This window comes from Brachypodium distachyon, chromosome 2 (assembly GCF_000005505.3).
Source record: "Brachypodium distachyon strain Bd21 chromosome 2, Brachypodium_distachyon_v3.0, whole genome shotgun sequence".
Classification (NCBI taxonomy): domain Eukaryota; kingdom Viridiplantae; phylum Streptophyta; class Magnoliopsida; order Poales; family Poaceae; genus Brachypodium; species Brachypodium distachyon.
The window spans coordinates 2,585,493-2,606,318 of record NC_016132.3 but is presented as its reverse complement, the minus strand read 5'-3'; the positions used below and the strand labels follow the sequence as shown (position 1 = coordinate 2,606,318).

Here is a 20,826-nt window from a genome sequence, read left to right as displayed (position 1 = left end):
TCCAGCACCCACGTAGCACGCTTGCTCCTCTTTGCAAATTCAGCAGGTTCTTGAAAACCAGCATATATATGATCTTTGGGCTGTACACCGTTCTGCTGTTCAGGTGCGGTACCTTGTAAGTAACTAACCAAAATGACTACATCACTAATCCCAAACTGGTGTGCTCAAGGTAACCTGCTTCTTCGGATTGTCACAATTCAGAATCCCCACGTGTAATAATAAAACAGAACACAGCCGGAGAGATTGCAGGGCTTAATAACCATCAAGAAAGTGCTTACGCAGATTGTTCAAGTACATACCAAAGGCTTCCTCACATCACAACAAGGTATAATATTTAATAAGAACAATGTGCGAAAAAAATAGTTCTAGCTACGGAGTGATGCTCGAGGCACCGCCGGCAGTCCTAGCTCATCCTCCTGCACCAGATAAACAACATGGGCAGCATGAGCCAATTAAAACTTACACAGATTGATTCAATGGTTCATACTAATTGGATATTGTTCTTTAGTTGCCAATTGACTGCAGCACATCATGCAACATTGTCCTGACCTAACAGGTATCAAATCACAAACGACAAATGCTGCGGGAAAACTCGGTCATAAAATTTAGTAAATGGATAATAAACAGTGTGTTTTACCCAGACTACTTGTGTATTTTAGAGATCCTACTTTCATTCAATTATGTCGTGGCATTTCACTCCCAAGGAAACAGACACCAGATATGTGGAATAATAGCATGCCAAGTTATGAATGCTGTGCAAACTGCATTGTGCGGTGACATGGTACATGCATTGGAGATGGTAGCTTGGGATATGTTCAACCAATTTGGGTGGCATACGAGCATGCTATTATTCCACATATCAGTTTCCTATTTGCTTGAATTTATTGTAAATTGTAATAACTTGATATGTTTTGTTAGTAATGGAGGGCTGTGTACAATGATTGAGGCCAGAGGTTTTGACCTCCTTTTCGGGGAAAACTTACCTGGTGCCTGCTTAGTGGAACTGCTGCAGGATAAGTCGGTGCAGCGGGCAGGTTCAGATCAGATTCCTCGTCTGGTTGAAGATACGACGGGACTGCAGTAGACTCGAACTCCATATCAGCTTCCAGAGCATCCAGCTCTGCAATGTTCAATAAGAAAAAGAAATGAGGACAGTAAACAGAGGACAATATCCAAGAAGAGTACATGCCTGGATGGCAAAGAAGTAAATCTAGGCTATTTATGATATGAAGCTATTTATGATAATCTATAACCACCCATGAATAACAGTGCCACAGAGAGAAGGGCCAACCACCAAAAAAGCAGTAAAGGCAGATAAGTTTACAGCATCATTGAGCTGAAAATACAGCTACCATACCTCCCATTAGCTCTTCCTCATCAACATCATCAGGGATGTTGTAGCTTCTGCCAAGAGATTCTTGTATTTCGTTGCTCACGTCCATCAGATCCGTCATTTCATCTTGCATATTCTACAAATTACAGTTCATGAGCAAAATGAACTTGTGCTATCTACAAATGAAGAAGGGAGGGTAACCAACAACACTGAAATAGAAGTATTCAAGGCGGTTCATCAAGTCATTTTAGTTGTACATCCCGCTGTGGATGCTAAGGTTGATTGACCCAATAATTTCAGTTCTGGCCTGATGAACAGAAGATGAAAAGGGAAGCAATGTCTACTAGTTATATAGCTCTTGATGCAAACACATGGACTCTGTCAGGGAATGTGATGCTAAAAAAAGGCAATCACAAGGATCGGCTCCAAAGTTTCCAGCACCTTATTTGATACTAGGCCTGCATTGCCTATAAAAAGAACAAAACAACCCTGAATTGCTCAAAACCTTCAGTCCTTTACTTTTTATCGCTCATCACATACAATGATCTATAGCTTATGACCTTGGGAATCAATAGATTAGCACAACACTAGCGCATTGGTGAATTTGGACACGGGACACAAACACTTATAAAGATCTGAGTTGGTGGTCGCGAGTTCACTCCAACAAGACTACCCCTTAATGGCTAGAAATTATCTAATTCCCACTCATTCTATACATATCACGATCTTTTGACTATGCTTGATTGGTTTTCATGACTTTCAAGATAATTGTTGTTTTCAAAAATAGTATTGACAAAATTCCAATTTATCAGAAAATTTTAAAAATATGAGTGACACATATTTAAACAACTCATGCATAATACAAATTCTTAATTTCGTAGCGGAGCACGGACATTTAGCTAGTTAAATCAAAACCTGACAAACCATCTCTGATTTACTAGAATGGGTAAAGCAAAACGTACATCGATGTCCTCGATCTTGACAGTTTTCATCATCCCCTTGAGCTCCTTGTTGGCCGCCTTCATCGCATTCATCTGAAAGACAAGCCCAAAAAAACCAAGAAATCATCAACACGACTTATACCATCTGAAGAAAGAAAAAGAAACTGTCCTCAGGAGGTACAGTATAGCAGTATGAAAGGCAGGAGGGCGTGGTAGAAGTACAGTCTGCTGGGCGTCCTTGAGGCCGTCGGCGGCGAACCCGACTTGGTCGAGGTTGTAGGTCTGGTTGTAGAGCATGTTGCGCTGCTCCTCGTACATGCGCTTGTGCTTGAGGAGCCTGATGGCGCGGGCCTTGATGGCGTCCTGGGACGGGCCCGGGCGGGCCTTGCGGATCTGGTCCTTGTATCTGGCCAGCTCCTCGTCCAGCTTCCTGATCTTGTCGTCCACGCTCTCCCCCCGCTTGTTTATCTATTAGCATTCGATTGGATTCACAGAGGGAACAATTATTCATCATGGATGACGAGGGGAAATAGGGGAGGAGAAGAGACGGGTTTTCGTTTACTTGGTTGGTGGCGTCTTGGATTGTGGGCGGAGGGTCCTTGTTCTTCTTGGCGCCGAAGATCTTCTTCATCTCCGGCTCCGGCGGGCGGCGGCGGCGGTTGTGGAGTCGAGTTGGGACTGGGAGGCGAGTGGAGAGTGGTGTCTTTTGTGTGCAGTCTGTTTCTGAATTTTCGAAATTGAGATGGAATTTTCTGAAGCTGAAGCTGAAATGGAGAAGATTATGGAATGGGCTTTTTTGGTAATAATTAATGGGCAGCCCATTACTATCCGGGCCGACTAGTTTTAAGGGAAAGAAAGGAATCAAGTGGGCCAGCCCGGGCAGATGCTAAGAAAGCTGCAAAAAGAACCTCAAAAAAAGAAAAAAAAGAAAGCCTCTAAAAAAACCCTGCAACAATGCTCGAAATGGTGGAAGGAGAGAAGGGGAAAAAGGAGTGAAAGTCTAAAACGGTCCAGGAAAAAAAGAATATCGGTGGTGAAATGTGACATTGCTCATAAGATTTTTAATTTACAAGGCATATATATGTGCGTATTCCCAAATCATGGCCTCCGTGCATCGCCTTCTTTCAAATTCATGTACGGAAAGTTCTATCCGTAATACTCACTTCATTTCACAAATATTGGCGTATTTTGTTTCGTTAAGAGGTTTTGACTGATGAAAACTCTGTTGATGTGTGTTTTTTCATATATGAAATTTATATCAATGGATTCGTTTTTAAAAGTTCTTACTAATGATCATGATTTCGTATCATATAATTTACATATTAATAAAGTAAATTTTGATCAAAGGCTTGTCTTAAGGAAACAAAATACGCAACCTTTGTGAAATGAAGGGAGTATTTCTTTTTTTGCGAGAAAAAATGAAGGGAGTATTACTGTATGGTTTTGCAACCCTTAAAAAAACATTGTACTCTTTCCGTCCAACAAAAGATATCTCAAGTTTGTCAAAATTTTGATGTATATAAACATAACTTAGTGTAATTTATTCAAAGTTGAGACATTTTTTATTGCACGGAGAAAATACCTAGTATTCAAATCTTATACAGGCAAAAACAAATCGAGTTCAAAACTATTTCTACTGCTAGCTGCACTGCACTGAACTGTGGACCGCATGTAGCTATGCAGAATGCCGTGTTGACCGCATGGACCCGCCCATACGCTCCTCCTGCCAGGCCTTATTCTACCCCAGCGCTGACAGACAGCGGTCACTCCAACCCCACACACGAGCCAACGAACTCTCAAGCGATATTTTTTAATGTTTAATCGTGTAAAAAGCCAATGAACCCTCTCCAAGCAGTCAAACAAATGATTAAATAATAATCTCTTTCTGTAAACTCAAAAACTAATAACTAGGCTTACAGAAAAAATACTCCAAAAGAAACCACACCATGTGATTATTTAGTACTACTCCATCATCCGATACATATTACTGGTCTCAAGTTTGTACTGTAATATTTCGACGAGTAAACTTGGTTGCTACAGTACTTGCTAGTGTTACGGAAACGGAAACGGAGACGAGTCGTACGGAGGAAGCAAATCATTTGGACGTCACCAAAATTTAAAGCAAAAAATAAAATAAAAAATCCACGCCTCTTCCGCTTCCGTTCCCGTTCCCCCCACCTCGCCTCGCCGCCGCCCGTCCGCCATGGCGGCTCCGTACTACCATCTCCTCCTCATACTCCTGCTCCTCCACTTCACCCCGCTGGCCTCCCCCTCCGCCGTCGCCGATCGCGCCGCCCTCCTCGCGCTTAAGGGAGCCGTCACCGCCGACCCGGCATCCCTCCTCTCCTCCTGGTCATCCTCCCCCTCTTCCCACTACTGCCATTGGCGCGGGGTCACCTGCCACCCATCCACGGCCACCGTCGCCGCCATCGACCTCCCCTCCGCCTCCCTCTCCGGCACCCTCGACTTCCCCATCCCGCCGCGGCTCCTCCGCCTCGACCTTTCCGGCAACAACTTCTCCGGCCCAGTCCCCGCCGCCTTCCTCGCCTCCCAAACCCTCCGCGCCCTCAACCTCACCTCCAACCGCCTCACAGGCCCCCTCCTCTTCCCCAGCCCCTCTTCGCCGGCCCCTTGCCGCTCCCTCACCCACCTCCGCCTCGCCGCCAACTTCCTCGTCGGCCAAATCCCCCGCGCGCTAGCCCAATGCCGCTCCCTCCGTGTCCTCGACCTCTCCCGCAACGTCCTCGAGGGCGCCGTCCCGCCCGCGCTCGGCCGCCTCGCCGCGCTCCGCGTCCTCGACGTCTCCCGCAACAGCCTCACCGACAGGATCCCGCCCCAGCTCGCCGGCTGCCGGAACCTCGCCGTGCTCCTGCTCACCAACCCCACCGCGCCCCCGGGGGAGGATCAGCAGCCGGAGTTCAACGCCTTCGTCGGCGCGCTGCCGCCCGAGGTGCTCGCCATCCCGGCGCTGCAGGTTCTCTGGGCGCCCAGGGCCAACTTGGACGGCCGGCTGCTGCCAGGCTACAGGAACAACGGGTCCTGCAGCCTCCGGGCGGTCAACCTTGCACAGAACTATATCGCTGGTGCAGTCCCGCAGTGGTTCGGTGAGTGTGGAGACCTGGCATTTCTTGATCTCAGCTCCAACAGCTTGGAGGGCTCCATGCCTGCGCAACTCAGAATAGGATGTATGAAGTACCTCAATGTCAGCCGGAATTCGCTGTCAGGCCTGCTGCTTTCGTCCACGGACAGCAAATGCTCGAGCCGTTTGATCGATGCCGATGATGATGTACTTCAGTACTATGAGGCATTGGTTGGGAGTGCATTGATCAGTGGCCCTTTTGGTCCTGTGATGGGGGACAGTACTAGTGTGGCTCTCCATGATTTCAGCAACAATGGGTTTGCTGGGGCACTGCCGTCTCTTCACTTGCGTCTAGATGGGAATCACTCTTACGGTTTGTTCCTCAACAGCAATATGTTCAACGGCACGTTTTCTGGTGGATTTTTTGGATTCTGCAAGACTGCGAATGGCGCCGCTGTCAATTTGAGCAGTAATCAGTTGTCAGGTACTCTTGATATGCTCCCAAGCTGTTTAGCTCTTCAAAGTTTTGAGGCTGGTCACAACAGGTTCAGTGGGTCAATCTCTCCTAGCATTGGTGACCTGCATTTGCTGCGGAGCTTGGTCTTGAGGGAAAACAATTTGGCAGGTCAGATCCCAGGGCGGCTTGGTGATTTGGCTGCTCTGGAGGTTCTGGATTTGTCAAAAAATTCTCTGGAAGGTATCATGCCTCCACAATTGTTTGGCGCGTCGCGCCTTAAAGTACTGATGCTCGACCACAACAGACTCTCAGGAAGCATCCCTCCCAGTTCCAGTGAACTGGCTCAACTAGCAGTTTTTGATGTCTCGTTCAACAACCTATCAGGTGACATTCCTAGTCTAAGGCACTTCGCTGATTGCAGTTCATTTGCTGGCAATCCCCTGCTGTCCCCGTGCTTGGGTCCAAATGCATTGGTACCACCATTAGCAGCAACTGATTCCGGGAAACAGACTCAAAGATCAGGTGGCCACTTGACTAGATCCAAGGTCCTGATGGTGATTGTAGCTGCTGCTGCGACTGCTCTAGTGTCTTTTATTCTTGCAGCCTTTTTCTTCTTTTTGTGTGAAAGAAGGAAACGAGCAAAGATTGCAAATTTAAGGAGAAAAGTAGTTGTGACGTTCACTGATGCTCCTCCTGAGCTTAACTACGACAACCTCATCCGAGCAACAAGTAACTTCAGCATCCAGAACTTGATTGGAACAGGTGGTTTTGGTGCCACCTACAAGGCTGAGCTGGCTCCTGGTTATCTTGTCGCAGTGAAGAGGCTAGCCATGGGGCGTTTCCAAGGTCTTCAGCAGTTTGATGCGGAAATCGCGACTCTCGGAAGAATTCGGCATAGGAATCTCGTTACACTTATTGGGTACCATATCGGAGAATCAGACACTTTCCTGATCTACAACTATCTGCCCGGTGGGAACCTCGAGAGCTTTATACATGAGATGGGGAGCAGAAAAGTGTCCTGGGCTGAGGTTTATACCATAGGCATGGATGTTGCCCAAGCGTTGGCTTTCCTTCATGGCTCTTGCACACCTCGGATCATTCATCGAGACATCAAACCGAGCAATATTCTGCTGGATGATGAGCTGAATGCATACTTGTCAGATTTTGGATTGGCTAGACTGATAGAAGTTGCACAAACGCATGCCACGACTGATGTTGCTGGGACTTTTGGCTATGTTGCGCCTGAATATGCAACCACCTGCAGAGTCTCTGACAAGTCTGACGTTTACAGTTTTGGAGTTGTTCTTCTAGAGTTGATGTCGGGCAAGAGGTCCTTGGATCCCTCATTCTCACAGTTTGGTGATGGTTTTACGATTGTAGCATGGGGGAGGATGCTGATGCAGGAAGAGCGCACCAGTGAATTCTTCTCTCCGGGACTTTGGGATGCATCACCAAAGGACAGATTGACCGAGATGTTAAAAGTTGCTATATCATGCACCTCAGAGTCACTAGCTGTTCGGCCATCAATGAGGCAGGTTGCAGCAAGGTTGAAGCAATTGAGGAATGCCCAATGAACAGTCAGTAGCTTGAAGATGTTTCTTCCTTGTACTGTTCAGTGGTCTCTGTTCTGCATCATTGCTGAGGTATAGACTTCTACTTTCATATATATATTTTGTGCTGAATCAAGGTTGCATAATTAGGTTTTCTTGAAGATTTCCTTCTAGTTGTTATTATATTCCTCACGTATGTACATTTTTCACGAAAAACGGCAAGGGAGATCAACTGTGTACGAAAATTGGAATGACTTAACATGCTTGTTGCATACTTGAAAAATGCCACATCAACTTGAGCAAGATTGGAATGACTTAACATGCTGGTTGCATACTGAAAAAAAAATGTCACTTGGCAGATCGATAACCCTACTGATTTAATTGTTTGGTATATTTTTCCCTTGCAGACAATGCAGATTTGCCTGCGAGTATTCCGACAGTCACAGTGGAGGTGATCTCGGTTCTTGAGCAAGATTGGTTTATCTATTTTTAGACCAGTTTCCGTAAGCTGGAGGTGGATATGGAACCATCCGGGGTGATGACATGAATGAAACAAGGAACCTGTTGGGTCGAAAGTGGACATCAGTCATATCCCTTGATAGGTATATTCAGCGGCAATTGATAGTACTAGCCGAGAGAGATGACCTTTTCTTTAGACAGATTTAGGGGAAATCTTTCGCAGGTAGTGTATGAGCAAGTGCATTTGTTTTTTCAAGTCTGAACTTTTCTTTGTTCTGTAAGTGACAGCGTTACAATGGGTCTTTTACAGTAGTGTACAATCTGATTTGGCAATTCAGCAACAACAATCTTTCCTAGCCTAGAACAGAATCAAAATCTCTCTGCCTATTTCATCTCATTCACTTGTGGTCAGAGATGGAGATCTCCAACTTATTGCTGCTGTTACTGTTGTCCGGTCTGGAACTGGAAGACCTGTATTTGTAGATTTTGGCGAAGTAGATGAAGACGGCGAGGTTGACGGTGCTGAGCACGGCCAGCAGCCAGTAGAGGTAATCAAACCTCGCCACATTAATGTTCTGCGCCAGCCACGACGGCCTCCCATTGGCGACGTCACCGGTGGCGGCATCGACGGCGTTGTTGAGCGCCGTGGCGAAAAAGCACCCGAGCCCTCCGGCGACGGCGGCATAGGCCGAGCCAACGCTGCGCATGGCATCGGGCGCCTCCTGGTAGAGGAACTCGATGAGGCCGACGAGGCAGAAGACCTCGGCGATGCCGATGAGGCAGTACTGGATGAGCAGCCAGTATGCACTGAGCCCCGGCATGGGCGTCAGGAACAAGCCCAGGTAGCCGTGCTCCACGGCGTAGCGGCGCCGGTACCGCTCGAAGACGCCGGCCCAGGCGACTGAGACGATGGAGAAGAAGAGGCCGAGGCCGACCCGCTGCAGCTGGGACGCGCCATGCGGGTGGCCCGTGAGGCGGCGGGCGATCGGCGCGAAGGTGTTGTAGTAGAGGGCGAGGACGAGGAAGATGGCGATGCAGGGGAAGACCGGCATGCAGGTGACCGGCAGGTGCAGCGCGGCGAGGTCGGTGTTGAGCGTGTAGGCCTGCTGGACGGAGAGCGTGAGGAACTCGGTGAGCACGACGCTGAGCATCACGGTGCACGCCGGCACCGGCACCAGACGCAGCAGGATCTTCACCTCCTCCACCTGCGTCACCGTGCACACCCGCCACGGGTCCGGAGCGTCTCCTCCCGCCGCCTCCGGCGTCATCAGCGCGGCCTTGTCCAGCCAGGCCATGCGGTCCGTGTGCTCGAGCTTGCCACTGCCGCGGATCGCCGACTTTGGTCCGGCAACCTCATAAAGCCCCACGAAACCTGTCTCGGTGACGTCGGCATTCCGGTTGCGGAAGGCGGCGACGAGCACCTGCGCGACCCTGGTGAGCGGGCTTCCCCCCGGCGCCTTGTGCCGGTACAGCGGCGTGCCGGCGAAGAAGAGCGCGTTCGAAGCCCCCATCGCCAGCGCCAGCGTCCCGAACGCCGCCGCCCATCCATGGTTCATCTGGATGTACACCACCACCGTGAACGCCGCAATGGCGCCCACCGTGACGGCGAGGTAGAAGACGTTAAAGAACCTGTCAAGCCGCCTCTTGTAGTTTCCGTCTCTGTCGTCGAACTGATCGGCGCCGAAAGAGGACACGCAAGGCCGGATCCCGGCGGCGCCGAAGGCCGTGACATAGAGCGCGGCATAGAGGCACCCCGTCTGCCAGGGACTCGCCTTGGCGCAGCCACCGAGGAGCAAGAGCAGCTTGTCGCAGCCGTCCTGGGCCGGGACGAGCGCCGGCAGGGTGGCGCAGAGGGTGAGCGCGGCGAGGCCCAGGAGGTAGAGCGTGGCGAAGAGCGCGATGGCCCAGTATCGGCCCAGGTAGGCGTCGGCGAGGAAACCCCCCAGCACGGAGGAGGCCTGGGAGATGCCGAGGAAGGCGTTGACGGCGTTGGCGGAGGCGGCGAAGGGCAGGTGCATGACCTTGAAGAGGAAGACGACCATGTTGACGGACAGCCCGTAGTAGGCCATCCGCTCCGCGGCCTCGTTGCCGAAGATGAAGAAGGCGGCCGTCCAGCCGCCGGTTTTCGGGAGGTCGGCGGCGGGGATCGGGGAGCCGCGGATGTTTAGAGGGGTCGTGGAGCCGGGTCCCGGCGGAGGGTAGCGGCGGTCGTCGCTGTCCATGAAGTGGAAGCTCAGCTTCTTGCGATGCAGCGAAGGGTTCGGCGGGGGTGGTGGTGCTGGTGATGGCACCGGCGGCGGCGACTTGATCTCCTTGTGGTTTGGATTGTTGGGTGATGATGGTGGTTCCATGGCTGGTTAGTTGTTGGATTGGATTTAGGAGCTAGCTAGAGAGTAGAGACAGAGACTGAATCTTTGCGAAGAAGAAGAAGAAGAGACTGTGCTCTGCTCTGGTGGAGCTAGGTGGCTGATGGATTTATTGTGGAAGTAATGGCGGCATTAACCACGCGATGGATCATGGATGGAAGGGGACGGACGGTCCTGCCTGCGTGAATGGGAAATGAAACAAGTGTGCTTGCTGTTGATGTTTGTTCAGTAGTAAGTGTACTACAGTAAGTAACGAGATTTAAAGGCGATGGATGGATCACACGAACGCCATGGGCATGGAACAAAGCTCGCATCTTTGCCCTCTAGTGCAGGGCAGGCAGAGTCTAGAGCAAGGCAAACAGCAGAGAGCCTCTCACGGTGACCGAATTCGAGGCGCTTTGATTTGTCGCACGCGGCAGCCCAAGGCCACGCCGCTCCTGGAGAATGTGGGCCGAGCACGCGTGCGTGCGTGCGCCAACCACCGCACAATGGAATTGGAAAAGAAAGGAGCCGGCACTCAGCGTGCACGGCCAACACGTAGTAGTAAGCCTCACTCTCACTAAGACACTGACCCACGTCCCCATTGACAGGCTGACAGCTATTACATTACCACGGACTTAATCTCCATCGATCGATTGCTCCACTAAGATCTGATCACACATACCTGGCTTTACTCCTGATCAAATCATTTCAAAGGATGAACGCATTTCAAAAAAAAAAGAGTCGGTTGTTGTCCATGACTGAGTGTTTATCATGTGCTCCCAAGAAGTTTAATGGAAAATTTTCTCATTTGTCCGATCGATCTACGGAGAAGGAAAAAAAAACAAAGAACATGCATCACGCAGCCTACAAATCAATGTACGCGCAGTATTTTATCATGCAATTTCCGGACAGCGAGTGTACATTCTAATACCTGCATCTGAGATCATTATTTGTCAAAAATAATTTGGAATTTTTACATTTGAATTAGAATTTTTCTGCATAAAGGGAGCACCTAGTCCAATCCAAGGTGATACATGTATACGGAGTAGTACTTGATCATAGCAGTACCTCTCCGTAACTCCGTATGCTGGATTGTTGGTGTACCAGCATTGGCATGGCAGCGTACGTCCTGAATTAAATGGATGAATGAATGGACGGTTGGGTTTATCGGTGGCAGCACATGAAATGTAACAGCCTTGCCCCCCTTGAATGTCCTGTCTTGCTCCTCCAGTAGTACTACTAGCATTAACGGAGAGATGCGATCCGATTCGAATCGATTCAATTCCCGCGGTTGGACCTTAGCTCTAGCTACCAACGCCCACTTGTTTTCTGCTCCTAATTGTTGTCGTTTTTGCTGCTGGAGGAGGAGGAAGAGATGGCCGCATTTCAAGCTAGGAGGTTCTCTTGTGCTACTCAATGGGTTTATGAGTGTACCGTCTACGTACTACAGGCATAGCCATTCAGTAAGCATCGGCCTCGCTACATTAGTGACCAGGCAACAGCGACAGCACGCCATCAGGTGCAATCAGGAAGACTTAAGTTTTTTTTTTTGAGAGCAATCAGGAGATCTCCTCGGTTGTACATAGAGAAGAAGCCCAAGCGCGTCTAGGATTTTTGTGTACTGTAACTTTATTATTTATTAAGAATTCTAATATTCGGTTACCTCATTATGGAATCACGTGCTCATGGTTATATGATGCATGGAATGTATGCTTGTTGGAAGGTACTTAAATACATTTATGTGTTTTAAGGAAGCTGGCGATTATCAATGGAATACAATATATCTTATATGAATATTGGAAAAACTGCCTTGGCACGTTGATAATCGGAAGGAGTTAGGTCATTGATTAGATTACAGCCCTAATGTCGACCTACATGTTTAGTGGAATTTAAACATGATCATGGCGCATTGCTCACAGGTGCGTGTTCCAAGGACCCACAGTTAGAGTCTCTAACAGATGGACTATATCGTGGCTGGTATTAATCTGGAATCTATCTGGAAACTAGTTTAAATCTAAGGATTTAAAACTAAGACTCTTATCTGTAGATGCAGTATAAGAAGATCCTTACCCACTAATCTCAGATTGAGGAATTGTGAGCGGCACCAGGGAAAAGCCCAGAGAAATAGAGGGTAGACCACCAAATTTTCCTACGTGATGGCGAGCAGCTAAGTAGGCCTTCTGGTCATAAGAGTAGTTGACTTGGTTATAGGGTGCCAATAATGTTCCTTCTCCCATGCTCCTCGGTCGATCGTCGTCGTTGGCTAATTTGTCTCGAAAGAGTGATTTAAGAGATGGGACTTTCGTAGTATTGTTGGTGTTAGGACCTAGCTAGGACTCGTGTCCACGGCGGATACTTTAATTTGATTTATCGTACGCTTATATATGACAACCAATATATGAATCGATCCAACAAGAGATATCTAGAGATATACATATCCAAGGCAGATCACAAGGAGGTACGGCAACCACGGCCGGCGGCGACAGCATGAGCACCGTCTCTTTACCTTACCACGTCGTCTTCGACATCCTCTTGAGGACGCCGGTCAAGTCTGTCTGCCGGTTCCGATGCGTCTCCAAAGCCTGGCGCGACCTCATCCGCAGCCCGGTCTTCGCGGCGGCCCACAAGTCCCGGCACGGCCCGCTCCTCGTCGACGCCGGCTCCTTCCACGAGGAAGAACCCGCCGGCGGCCGCGACCTGCGGCTCATGGACATGGACGGCAGCGTGGTGAGAGTCATCAGGGGCGCCGGTGGCTTCGGGATGATGAGCAACACGAGCCTCGACGACCTCATATGCGTCAACGGCGCCTCCTGCGACGGCATCAACGTGGTCGATCCGGCCACCGGGGAAGTTCTCCTGACATGCCCACAAGTGGACATCGTAGAGGAGCACGACAAGTTTCCCTACGTCGCCATGCGCTACTACGTTAATTTCGGCATCGGCCGTGCCGTCCCGTCGAATCAATACAAGCTGGTCCGCCTCGTCGCCGACAAGACTTGCGAGGTCTTCACTTTAGGAGACGGCGGAGGAGGGTGGAGGCAAGCGCAGCCGTTGCCGGTCCACCGACGCCAGCCCCGGTCAGATCCTATCCGCATCCTCCCTGATCAAGGCTCTCCCATCGCCGTCAATGGCGTCATGTACTTCTTGTCGCGAGATAGCTGTGCAAGCTTGCTCTGCTTCGACCTGGAGAGGGAGCAATGGAAGACGGGCATAATACAAGGGCCGCACAAAGTTGTTGGCTTGAAGAAGTGGGCGGAAACTGCAGGGATCCGCATAACGGAGCTCAACGGCGCCCTGTGCATGGTCCAAGCGGCGTGCGGGACGTATTCACAACCGATTGAATGTCCGGTCACCAACATATGGACCCTGGATAATTTGGGCAAGCAGGGTGACTGGATCAAGGCGTACACGATCCCAATGGCGCCGAATGCGTGTCGTTATATGCCATTGAGGGTGATGCGCGGTGGTGGGAAGCTGCTCTTGCAATGCTCTTTTGATCAAGGACGATCGTTGGTACTTCAGATCTACGATCATCACACTGATACCTGCACAAACGTTACCGGGGCGCCGGCCGATCTTGCGGGTAGAATTGGCCTCTGTAACTTCCGTTTGGACCATCCCGTGCCCGCCAAGAATTTGTTGGCACTTCTTTTAGACCAAGCATGTTGTTATTTTTCGGTCACTAGCTAGCACATACTGTATATAGATGTTATCCTTGCAAACTTAATTTCGCCTGGACCATCGTATGTGGTCTTGGACCAAACAGAGCAAGGTCATACTGCTGTTATCCATGGTACTATCAAACTATCTTTAATTTGTTACTCTGCATTTCCAATTTCCGTACGCCCATACCTCTTTGCTAGTCTTTCTTTACCAAGGATATTACCGTGTGAAAGCATGATTGGTTTATATTATTATACGAGGATGATCTCTTTGTATGATAATGTAGTTTTCGACGGCGAAGAAAAATTCTACTCCTAAAACATATTCTACATATACTACCCGCAAAAAAATCATATATTTCATACAACAAAAAATTTAGAAAACATAGTTTACAGCTTGGAGGGATTAATCAACATCGGCAGTTGGTGTAGCAGATGCATAGCTTCCCGTTGTGCGTCGACATGTCCAGTGCTGTTTGATCTCTCCCATACGGCACCGCTAGCTGCTGCTTCCACGTGAGAGATGCTGATGTGCAGGGAACCGAAGGGAATCGCATGAAAATTGTGAAGTGGGGTAAAATCCGGCACAACTTTTAAATGGGGTAAATTAAAGAATTTTCACTAAATGGGGGTAATTATTGTCAAAAATTTCAAAGCAGGGGGTAAAAAGTGGAATTTTACTGGGTTCATCCCTATGTTTGATTAGGAAGTTATCCGCAAATGTTCGAGTTCAAATCAGCTAATTAGGATTACTAGTGGAGTGCCCGTGCGTTGTTACGGAACAATGTGTTCATGTAAGACATAGAGCTTTTTAAAATACAACTTACTGATCATGCTTTATCTAGATGCAACCTTGATAGCTACGGAAAAACAAATATATATCCCCGCGTCCCATAATAAGTGACTCGAATTTGTCCAAATACAGATGTATCTATGCCTAAAAAACGTCTAGATACATGTAATAGAAAGTCACTTAATATGGGATATGGGACGGATGGATCACTTGGCATGGGACGGATGGAGTACATGGAATCAGTCGATGACGTCTCATGTTTAAACTGCAAGCGGTACACTTTCTAGCGTCATGGCGAAAATGTTCCAACATGGGTTCGTTACTACGTTCCTCGCTCCTCCCACTCCTTCTTCAGCATCCACTATATCTCCAACCCCCCCCAAGATATTCAGATTCACAATGCTTATTGAGTCGAGCTCTAATGTCCTTCCTCAACATGTATTCATTTCTAGCTGTAGTGGGCAACAACAACAATGTCCCCATTGGCAATTGCAATTTTTCAGCTGAAGTGTTGTTGATTGCTGCTGAAACCTACCCGATCGTCCATAACTACACCTCCATTGCAACTACACATTACTGGTGGCTCTGCCTTTGCAGCGGATGCGCCCCACCGGCAGCTACACTCCAGGCCAGCCTCTCCTCTTCGAGTTGATGGTTGACGCCAGCTCCGAGTTAAGGGAAAAAAACAGACAGCTGCTGTATAGCAAATGTGTCAGAGTAAATATGCATGAACTACTTGCCTGTAACCTACATGAATCATGAAGTTTAATGTCAAACGGGAATTTTGAGAAACAAAAATAGGGGAAAATAATGGCTTAATAGGCTCTGAACTGGGAACTGAATAGCTACACCGTATAGTTCTGTAACATTTCAAGGAAACAACATAACTTCAGTAGTATGGACAGGTTAAAACTTTAGATTAGGAGTGTCCTTCCTTTTAGCATTGTTCAGTGTCGCGGGATGCCTTACCTATTTCGCTGGTGATGTTTGATAGTTGATATATGCACTTTTCCTTCCACATACACAAGATAAGCAAAAAAAAAGTAAGAGTGATGAGAAATACAAAAGAAAAATATGTAGCTAAAACACCAACGTTGATGCTACTCAATTATAGCATATATGATTCCCTAAAAAAATACAGCGTTATGATTCCCTAAAAAATACATCGTATATGATTTGGCAGCCAAATATGATGCATATTCCTTACAAAACTTTTTTATTTTAACCATAATCATCTTTGGGTGAACATGTTTTTAGCAAGACATGATGCAACCTTTATTTTAACCAAAACTGTTTGGCACTTGATATATTATTGGTAAAAAAAAAAGATGGTGAATTCGTTACTGCAGCAATGACATATTCAAAAGACATAATTCGAGTTTCTGCTTGAAGTTACAATCTATACCAATAAAATTGGAGTTGGTGGTGATGGTACGGTCGCAGCCGTACATCACTTCACCAAAATTACGAATTTGCCACCGCTATCACCACTTTTAATACCGAAGCGTTTTTTATCCGATTGATTCTAACCACCGCCGTACGTCCTCGATACTTTCCGCACGACCCTCTCACGCGGGCACGCGGCCCAACCCCTGTCTCCTCTCCCTCTCGCACATATCCCCTCGATTCATCCTCTCCGAACTCTTGTTCCTCGCACCGCTCGATCCGCCTCCTCCACGAAGTCCCACTCCTCCCTTCATCGCCATCCTCGCTCGTTCTCCATGCCACCGCCGCCACTGCTCTCCCCAGCCGCGCCTCCCTCTCTCCAGTCCTTCTCTGGTCTCTCTACTACCGATCTAGCCCGCGCAACCACTCCCGTCTCATCCTCCCGAGTCCCGAGGAGACTCGATCTGGGCATCTGGCGGCCCCACGCCCCCTGCCCTCTTCGCTCCTCTGGTGCTCCCGATATGGACCAAGGACGCCGAGCCCCTACCCCCTTCCCTCTTCATCTATCTGGACGATTGGCTGTAGTCTGTGGAGGAGATCGATGATGTGTTCTAGCAGAGGCGGGGCGAGCCGCCAGCGAGGTAGGTGGAGCTCGGCGGCGGTGCTGCAGTATGAATACGGAGGTGTGACGGCAGTGCTGTAGAAGATCGGGAGAGGCTGGGTGGCATTTGACGACTAGGTGGAGGCGTAGGATGACACGCTGTCAGTTGCGGAGAGCCCGGGTCCTGTTGACGGCCAGATCCCAGTGATGAGGATCCGCGTGGGGAAGACAACAGTGCCGCTCCTCCGTCCGGCCTGCGTCGTCAAGATCCTCCGCGGCGCCCGCTCCTCGGCGGGTCGGTCGGGCGCCTCCTTAGCTGGTCGTCGACGCGCCGCGGCTGCGGATCCGATGAGCGGTGGCGGAGATGGGCATGGCGGTAGCGCGGGCGCCTTCCTCTAGCGACGCTGCAGCAGCTGCTGCTCCAGAGTGGGCGTTCTGGCGCTGCTACTACTGACGCTTTTCTCTCTTTTTTCTTTATTTTTGCTGAAATCTTGGCCTAATTGATGGTACATGCAGACCATGCTTTCTAAATTTAATTAGGACATGGATCTGTTTTGAAAATTCTACTGATTTAATTTTCCTTCGTATATGATTTTAGTTTTACCATTTTCCTGGATCTATTTTTTGACCCGATTGGACTTGATCATATGACTAATCGATGATGTGCTGGATCCTAAATTTTCCTTAAAGATCATGGTTGAAACATGCCCAATATATGTGGCATGGCATCGCAGAGATGCGTGATGGAGCGAAGGAAGAGCAGCATCTCGTCGAGGCTAACATAATTTTCATGTGGGCTAAAAACTATAAAATATGAAATTATATCGGAAAAGGCGTTTTCGGTAGACTGAATTAACGTTTTTTCGATCAGAAATTTTGGTAACCGCTAGAGTTGCTCTCAATACGTAGGTACGCGCAAAAGGCACCACTTTTGAAAACTTAAGTTAGCATGTTTTTCAATTTCTTTTCTTCCGTAGAAACGCACGGGGCTTTTTGCTAGTCTATTATCAGTGTTTTAAACATATTGATAAAATAGCTCCAAGTGCGTGGCCGGAATAGCTTTGCTTGTACTATTAAAAATGTTGTAATTATATAAAACCGAAGCAGTCAGGATTGGCAGTACTACAGCCCAGTCTGCAACACATCAGGTTCCTATGAACATGCCAGGCAATCTAAAAATAATGTAATTTCACACGCAAACATGAAAAGTATTTATTTTATATTAATCGAGCAAATGCACATGTATAGTAACAAGAGTTTTAAAAAATTCAAGGTAAATGAACATCTTTATATTCCTTTATCACATTCAAAAAGCGTTATATATGCAAGAATCACAAAAGAGAATATTGGAATATTTAACATACATGAGCTCCTTCTTATTGGTTGTTCTTGTTGTGACTTTTCCTTCTCATTCACTTCACTCACATGAGCTCTTGCTCTTGCATGGCCAGCGACTGCAATTGTCACCATTACAAACATCATGATACAAAAAACTACTAAATCTAAAGTAAAATAGCTTATTGTCAGGATGTTGAACTCCAATAAAAAGGATGTTGAACTGCAATAATCCAAATCTGCTATGGCTAGTAAAAAGATAACTTTAATAACATGAAAGTGCATAAATTATGAGGATATACTAAAGCATATCAACTATGATGTTGTTTTTACTATGATGCATATGAACTAAATGTTGTTTTTACCGTGGTTTGCTAGCATTCACTATTTATCTTCAAATCAGCTGACATCATTTGCAAGAAGCTCTGTACTTAGATAGCGGCAATCAAATTTGCATGCTCGCATAAGTTTCAGCACACCTTTCCAACTTAGGGACAATGTTTCGTGGAAATGCAATTAAGCTACATTGGACCCTGCCACAAGCAGCACGACAGCAGTAGCAGTTTGCTGAAATCTTGGTCTAATTGATGGTACATGCAGACCATGCTTTCTAAATTTAATTAGGACATGGATCTGTTTTGAAAATTCTACTGATTTAATTTTCCTTCGTATATGATTTTAGTTTTACCATTTTCCTGGATCTATTTTTTGACCCGATTGGACTTGATCATATGACTAATCGATGATGTGCTGGATCCTAAATTTTCCTTAAAGATCATGGTTGAAACATGCCCAATATATGTGGCATGGCATCGCAGAGATGCGTGATGGAGCGAAGGAAGAGCAGCATCTCGTCGAGGCTAACATAATTTTCATGTGGGCTAAAAACTATAAAATATGAAATTATATCGGAAAAGGCGTTTTCGGTAGACTGAATTAACGTTTTTTCGATCAGAAATTTTGGTAACCGCTAGAGTTGCTCTCAATACGTAGGTACGCGCAAAAGGCACCACTTTTGAAAACTTAAGTTAGCATGTTTTTCAATTTCTTTTCTTCCGTAGAAACGCACGGGGCTTTTTGCTAGTCTATTATCAGTGTTTTAAACATATTGATAAAATAGCTCCAAGTGCGTGGCCGGAATAGCTTTGCTTGTACTATTAAAAATGTTGTAATTATATAAAACCGAAGCAGTCAGGATTGGCAGTACTACAGCCCAGTCTGCAACACATCAGGTTCCTATGAACATGCCAGGCAATCTAAAAATAATGTAATTTCACACGCAAACATGAAAAGTATTTATTTTATATTAATCGAGCAAATGCACATGTATAGTAACAAGAGTTTTAAAAAATTCAAGGTAAATGAACATCTTTATATTCCTTTATCACATTCAAAAAGCGTTATATATGCAAGAATCACAAAAGAGAATATTGGAATATTTAACATACATGAGCTCCTTCTTATTGGTTGTTCTTGTTGTGACTTTTCCTTCTCATTCACTTCACTCACATGAGCTCTTGCTCTTGCATGGCCAGCGACTGCAATTGTCACCATTACAAACATCATGATACAAAAAACTACTAAATCTAAAGTAAAATAGCTTATTGTCAGGATGTTGAACTCCAATAAAAAGGATGTTGAACTGCAATAATCCAAATCTGCTATGGCTAGTAAAAAGATAACTTTAATAACATGAAAGTGCATAAATTATGAGGATATACTAAAGCATATCAACTATGATGTTGTTTTTACTATGATGCATATGAACTAAATGTTGTTTTTACCGTGGTTTGCTAGCATTCACTATTTATCTTCAAATCAGCTGACATCATTTGCAAGAAGCTCTGTACTTAGATAGCGGCAATCAAATTTGCATGCTCGCATAAGTTTCAGCACACCTTTCCAACTTAGGGACAATGTTTCGTGGAAATGCAATTAAGCTACATTGGACCCTGCCACAAGCAGCACGACAGCAGTAGCAGTTGGTCCGTGGCAGTGCCCCCTGCTGCTCAAGCTCGCCGATGATCCCTTCTGAAAATATGGTTCCTTCCGTCTGCACCCAATCATCGTAAAAGGCTAAGAAAATCTGCAAAATCTCACCTTGCCGAACTCCCTGGACTGGGCGGAATCGAAGATCGGCCACACCTTGTCGAAGTCCTGCACAACGGAGAATCAAAAATCAGAACCTATGTTAGAAAACCCTAATATAGGGGTAGAGAATGAAGAGCCAGGGGAAGGGTGGGGAAGGTTTGAGCATGGGGTGTGTGCGTGCTTTGGTGGACTCCGCGGGGCCGGGGAGGGAGGATAGGAGGAAGTAGAGGAGATGCTCACCGAGGCGGGGGTTGGAGTGGCCGAGGCGGGGAAGGTGGCGCCGGCGGGGGAGCTGAGGACGGCCGGATCGAGGCTGAGGAGGAGGCAGCTGGTGTACATGGCGCCCTCCAACTCGGACTCCCGCTCCTTCTCCCGATCCGTCGACATGGCCGCCGCTGGTCGTTGCCGCCAGCTCTACTGGGTGGTGGTGTGGTCGGGGCTAGGTTTAGGAGGAGCAGGAGGAGGCGGGCGCCATTGGAGTTGGGGAGATCTCGCGAGGCTGGCCGGGGTCGAGGTGGGAGACAAAAAAATGCGTTTGCATCGCCATCTCCGCTCTCTGACGGCGATGGAGGAGAGAGGGCGGTGGTGCAGATCCGATTCGAATCGATTCAATTCCCTTTCGCGCGGTTGGACCTTAGCTCTAGCTACCAACGCCCACTTGTTCTGCTCCTAATTGTTGCCGTTTTTGCTGGTGGAGGAGGAGGAAGAGATGGCCGCATTTCAAGCTAGGAGGTCCTCTTGGTTGGTATACTAATGTCAACATTTGCCATACATTTTTATCATGCACTACT

General features: G+C 47.6%; 5 protein-coding genes across 14 annotated transcripts; 2 read left to right on the top strand and 3 right to left on the bottom strand.

Moving 5' to 3' along the window:
• Nucleotides 1–239: 239 nt before the first annotated feature.
• Nucleotides 240–3,026, bottom strand: LOC100825412 (vacuolar protein sorting-associated protein 60.1). The gene is made up of 6 exons (XM_003568713.4): nt 2,837–3,026; nt 2,497–2,742; nt 2,296–2,367; nt 1,358–1,469; nt 984–1,120; nt 240–416 (listed from the first exon to the last, which is right to left on the bottom strand). Exons 1-6 carry the CDS (start codon nt 2,903–2,905, stop codon nt 366–368), a joined length of 687 nt encoding a protein of 228 aa, XP_003568761.1. The 5' UTR covers nt 2,906–3,026; the 3' UTR covers nt 240–365.
• Nucleotides 3,027–4,148: 1,122 nt separating this feature from the next.
• Nucleotides 4,149–8,183, top strand: LOC104583026 (LRR receptor-like serine/threonine-protein kinase RPK2). Its single transcript, XM_014899717.2, has 2 exons — nt 4,149–7,453; nt 7,768–8,183. The coding sequence occupies exon 1, from the start codon at nt 4,478–4,480 to the stop codon at nt 7,382–7,384; it is 2,907 nt and encodes a 968-aa protein (XP_014755203.1). The 5' UTR covers nt 4,149–4,477; the 3' UTR covers nt 7,385–7,453; nt 7,768–8,183.
• LOC100826017 (protein NRT1/ PTR FAMILY 6.1) lies at nt 8,063–10,597 on the bottom strand. The gene has a single exon (XM_003565307.4). It carries the CDS (start codon nt 10,168–10,170, stop codon nt 8,218–8,220), a length of 1,953 nt encoding a protein of 650 aa, XP_003565355.1. The 5' UTR covers nt 10,171–10,597; the 3' UTR covers nt 8,063–8,217.
• A 2,053-nt stretch (nt 10,598–12,650) lies between these two features.
• On the top strand, nt 12,651–13,857 carry LOC104583025 (putative F-box protein At2g02030). The gene has a single exon (XM_010234677.2). The coding sequence runs from the start codon at nt 12,655–12,657 to the stop codon at nt 13,855–13,857; it is 1,203 nt and encodes a 400-aa protein (XP_010232979.1). The 5' UTR covers nt 12,651–12,654.
• A 336-nt stretch (nt 13,858–14,193) lies between these two features.
• Nucleotides 14,194–20,776, bottom strand: LOC106865984 (AUGMIN subunit 6). 10 transcript variants are annotated; one of them, XR_002962784.1, is made up of 6 exons: nt 20,276–20,776; nt 20,045–20,101; nt 19,393–19,482; nt 17,974–18,063; nt 15,592–15,634; nt 14,707–15,369 (listed from the first exon to the last, which is right to left on the bottom strand). XR_002962784.1 is itself a non-coding variant. In XM_024458191.1 (4 exons), the coding sequence occupies exons 1-3, from the start codon at nt 20,420–20,422 to the stop codon at nt 19,450–19,452; spliced, it is 237 nt and encodes a 78-aa protein (XP_024313959.1). In that variant the 5' UTR covers nt 20,423–20,766; the 3' UTR covers nt 17,087–18,063; nt 19,393–19,449. The 10 variants fall into 10 exon arrangements, 2 of the variants coding, with proteins under 2 accessions (XP_024313959.1, XP_024313960.1); XR_002962787.1 differs by having other exon boundaries at nt 14,707–15,318; XR_002962785.1 differs by having other exon boundaries at nt 14,707–15,315; nt 20,276–20,775.
• Nucleotides 20,777–20,826: the final 50 nt, after the last annotated feature.

What these genes read in the sequence shown, in the direction of transcription:
- LOC100825412 (XM_003568713.4), bottom strand. Translation starts at nt 2,905, where the DNA reads ATGAAGAAGATCTTCGGCGCCAAGAAGAACAAGGACCCTCCGCCCACA. An exon ending in TCAAGGACGCCCAGCAGACT is followed by an intron (nt 2,368 to 2,496) that starts GTACTTCTACCA and finishes CTTGTCTTTCAG; the next exon opens with ATGAATGCGATGAAGGCGGC. An exon ending in TGAGGAAGAGCTAATGGGAG is followed by an intron (nt 1,121 to 1,357) that starts GTATGGTAGCTG and finishes TGAACATTGCAG; the next exon opens with AGCTGGATGCTCTGGAAGCT.
- LOC106865984 (XM_024458192.1), bottom strand. Translation starts at nt 20,422, where the DNA reads ATGTCGACGGATCGGGAGAAGGAGCGGGAGTCCGAGTTGGAGGGCGCC. An exon ending in CCACTCCAACCCCCGCCTCG is followed by an intron (nt 20,102 to 20,275) that starts GTGAGCATCTCC and finishes TCCGTTGTGCAG; the next exon opens with GACTTCGACAAGGTGTGGCC. An exon ending in AGTCCAGGGAGTTCGGCAAG is followed by an intron (nt 19,483 to 20,044) that starts GTGAGATTTTGC and finishes TGACAATTGCAG; the next exon opens with TCGCTGGCCATGCAAGAGCA.
- LOC104583026 (XM_014899717.2), top strand. Translation starts at nt 4,478, where the DNA reads ATGGCGGCTCCGTACTACCATCTCCTCCTCATACTCCTGCTCCTCCAC.
- LOC104583025 (XM_010234677.2), top strand. Translation starts at nt 12,655, where the DNA reads ATGAGCACCGTCTCTTTACCTTACCACGTCGTCTTCGACATCCTCTTG.
- LOC100826017 (XM_003565307.4), bottom strand. Translation starts at nt 10,170, where the DNA reads ATGGAACCACCATCATCACCCAACAATCCAAACCACAAGGAGATCAAG.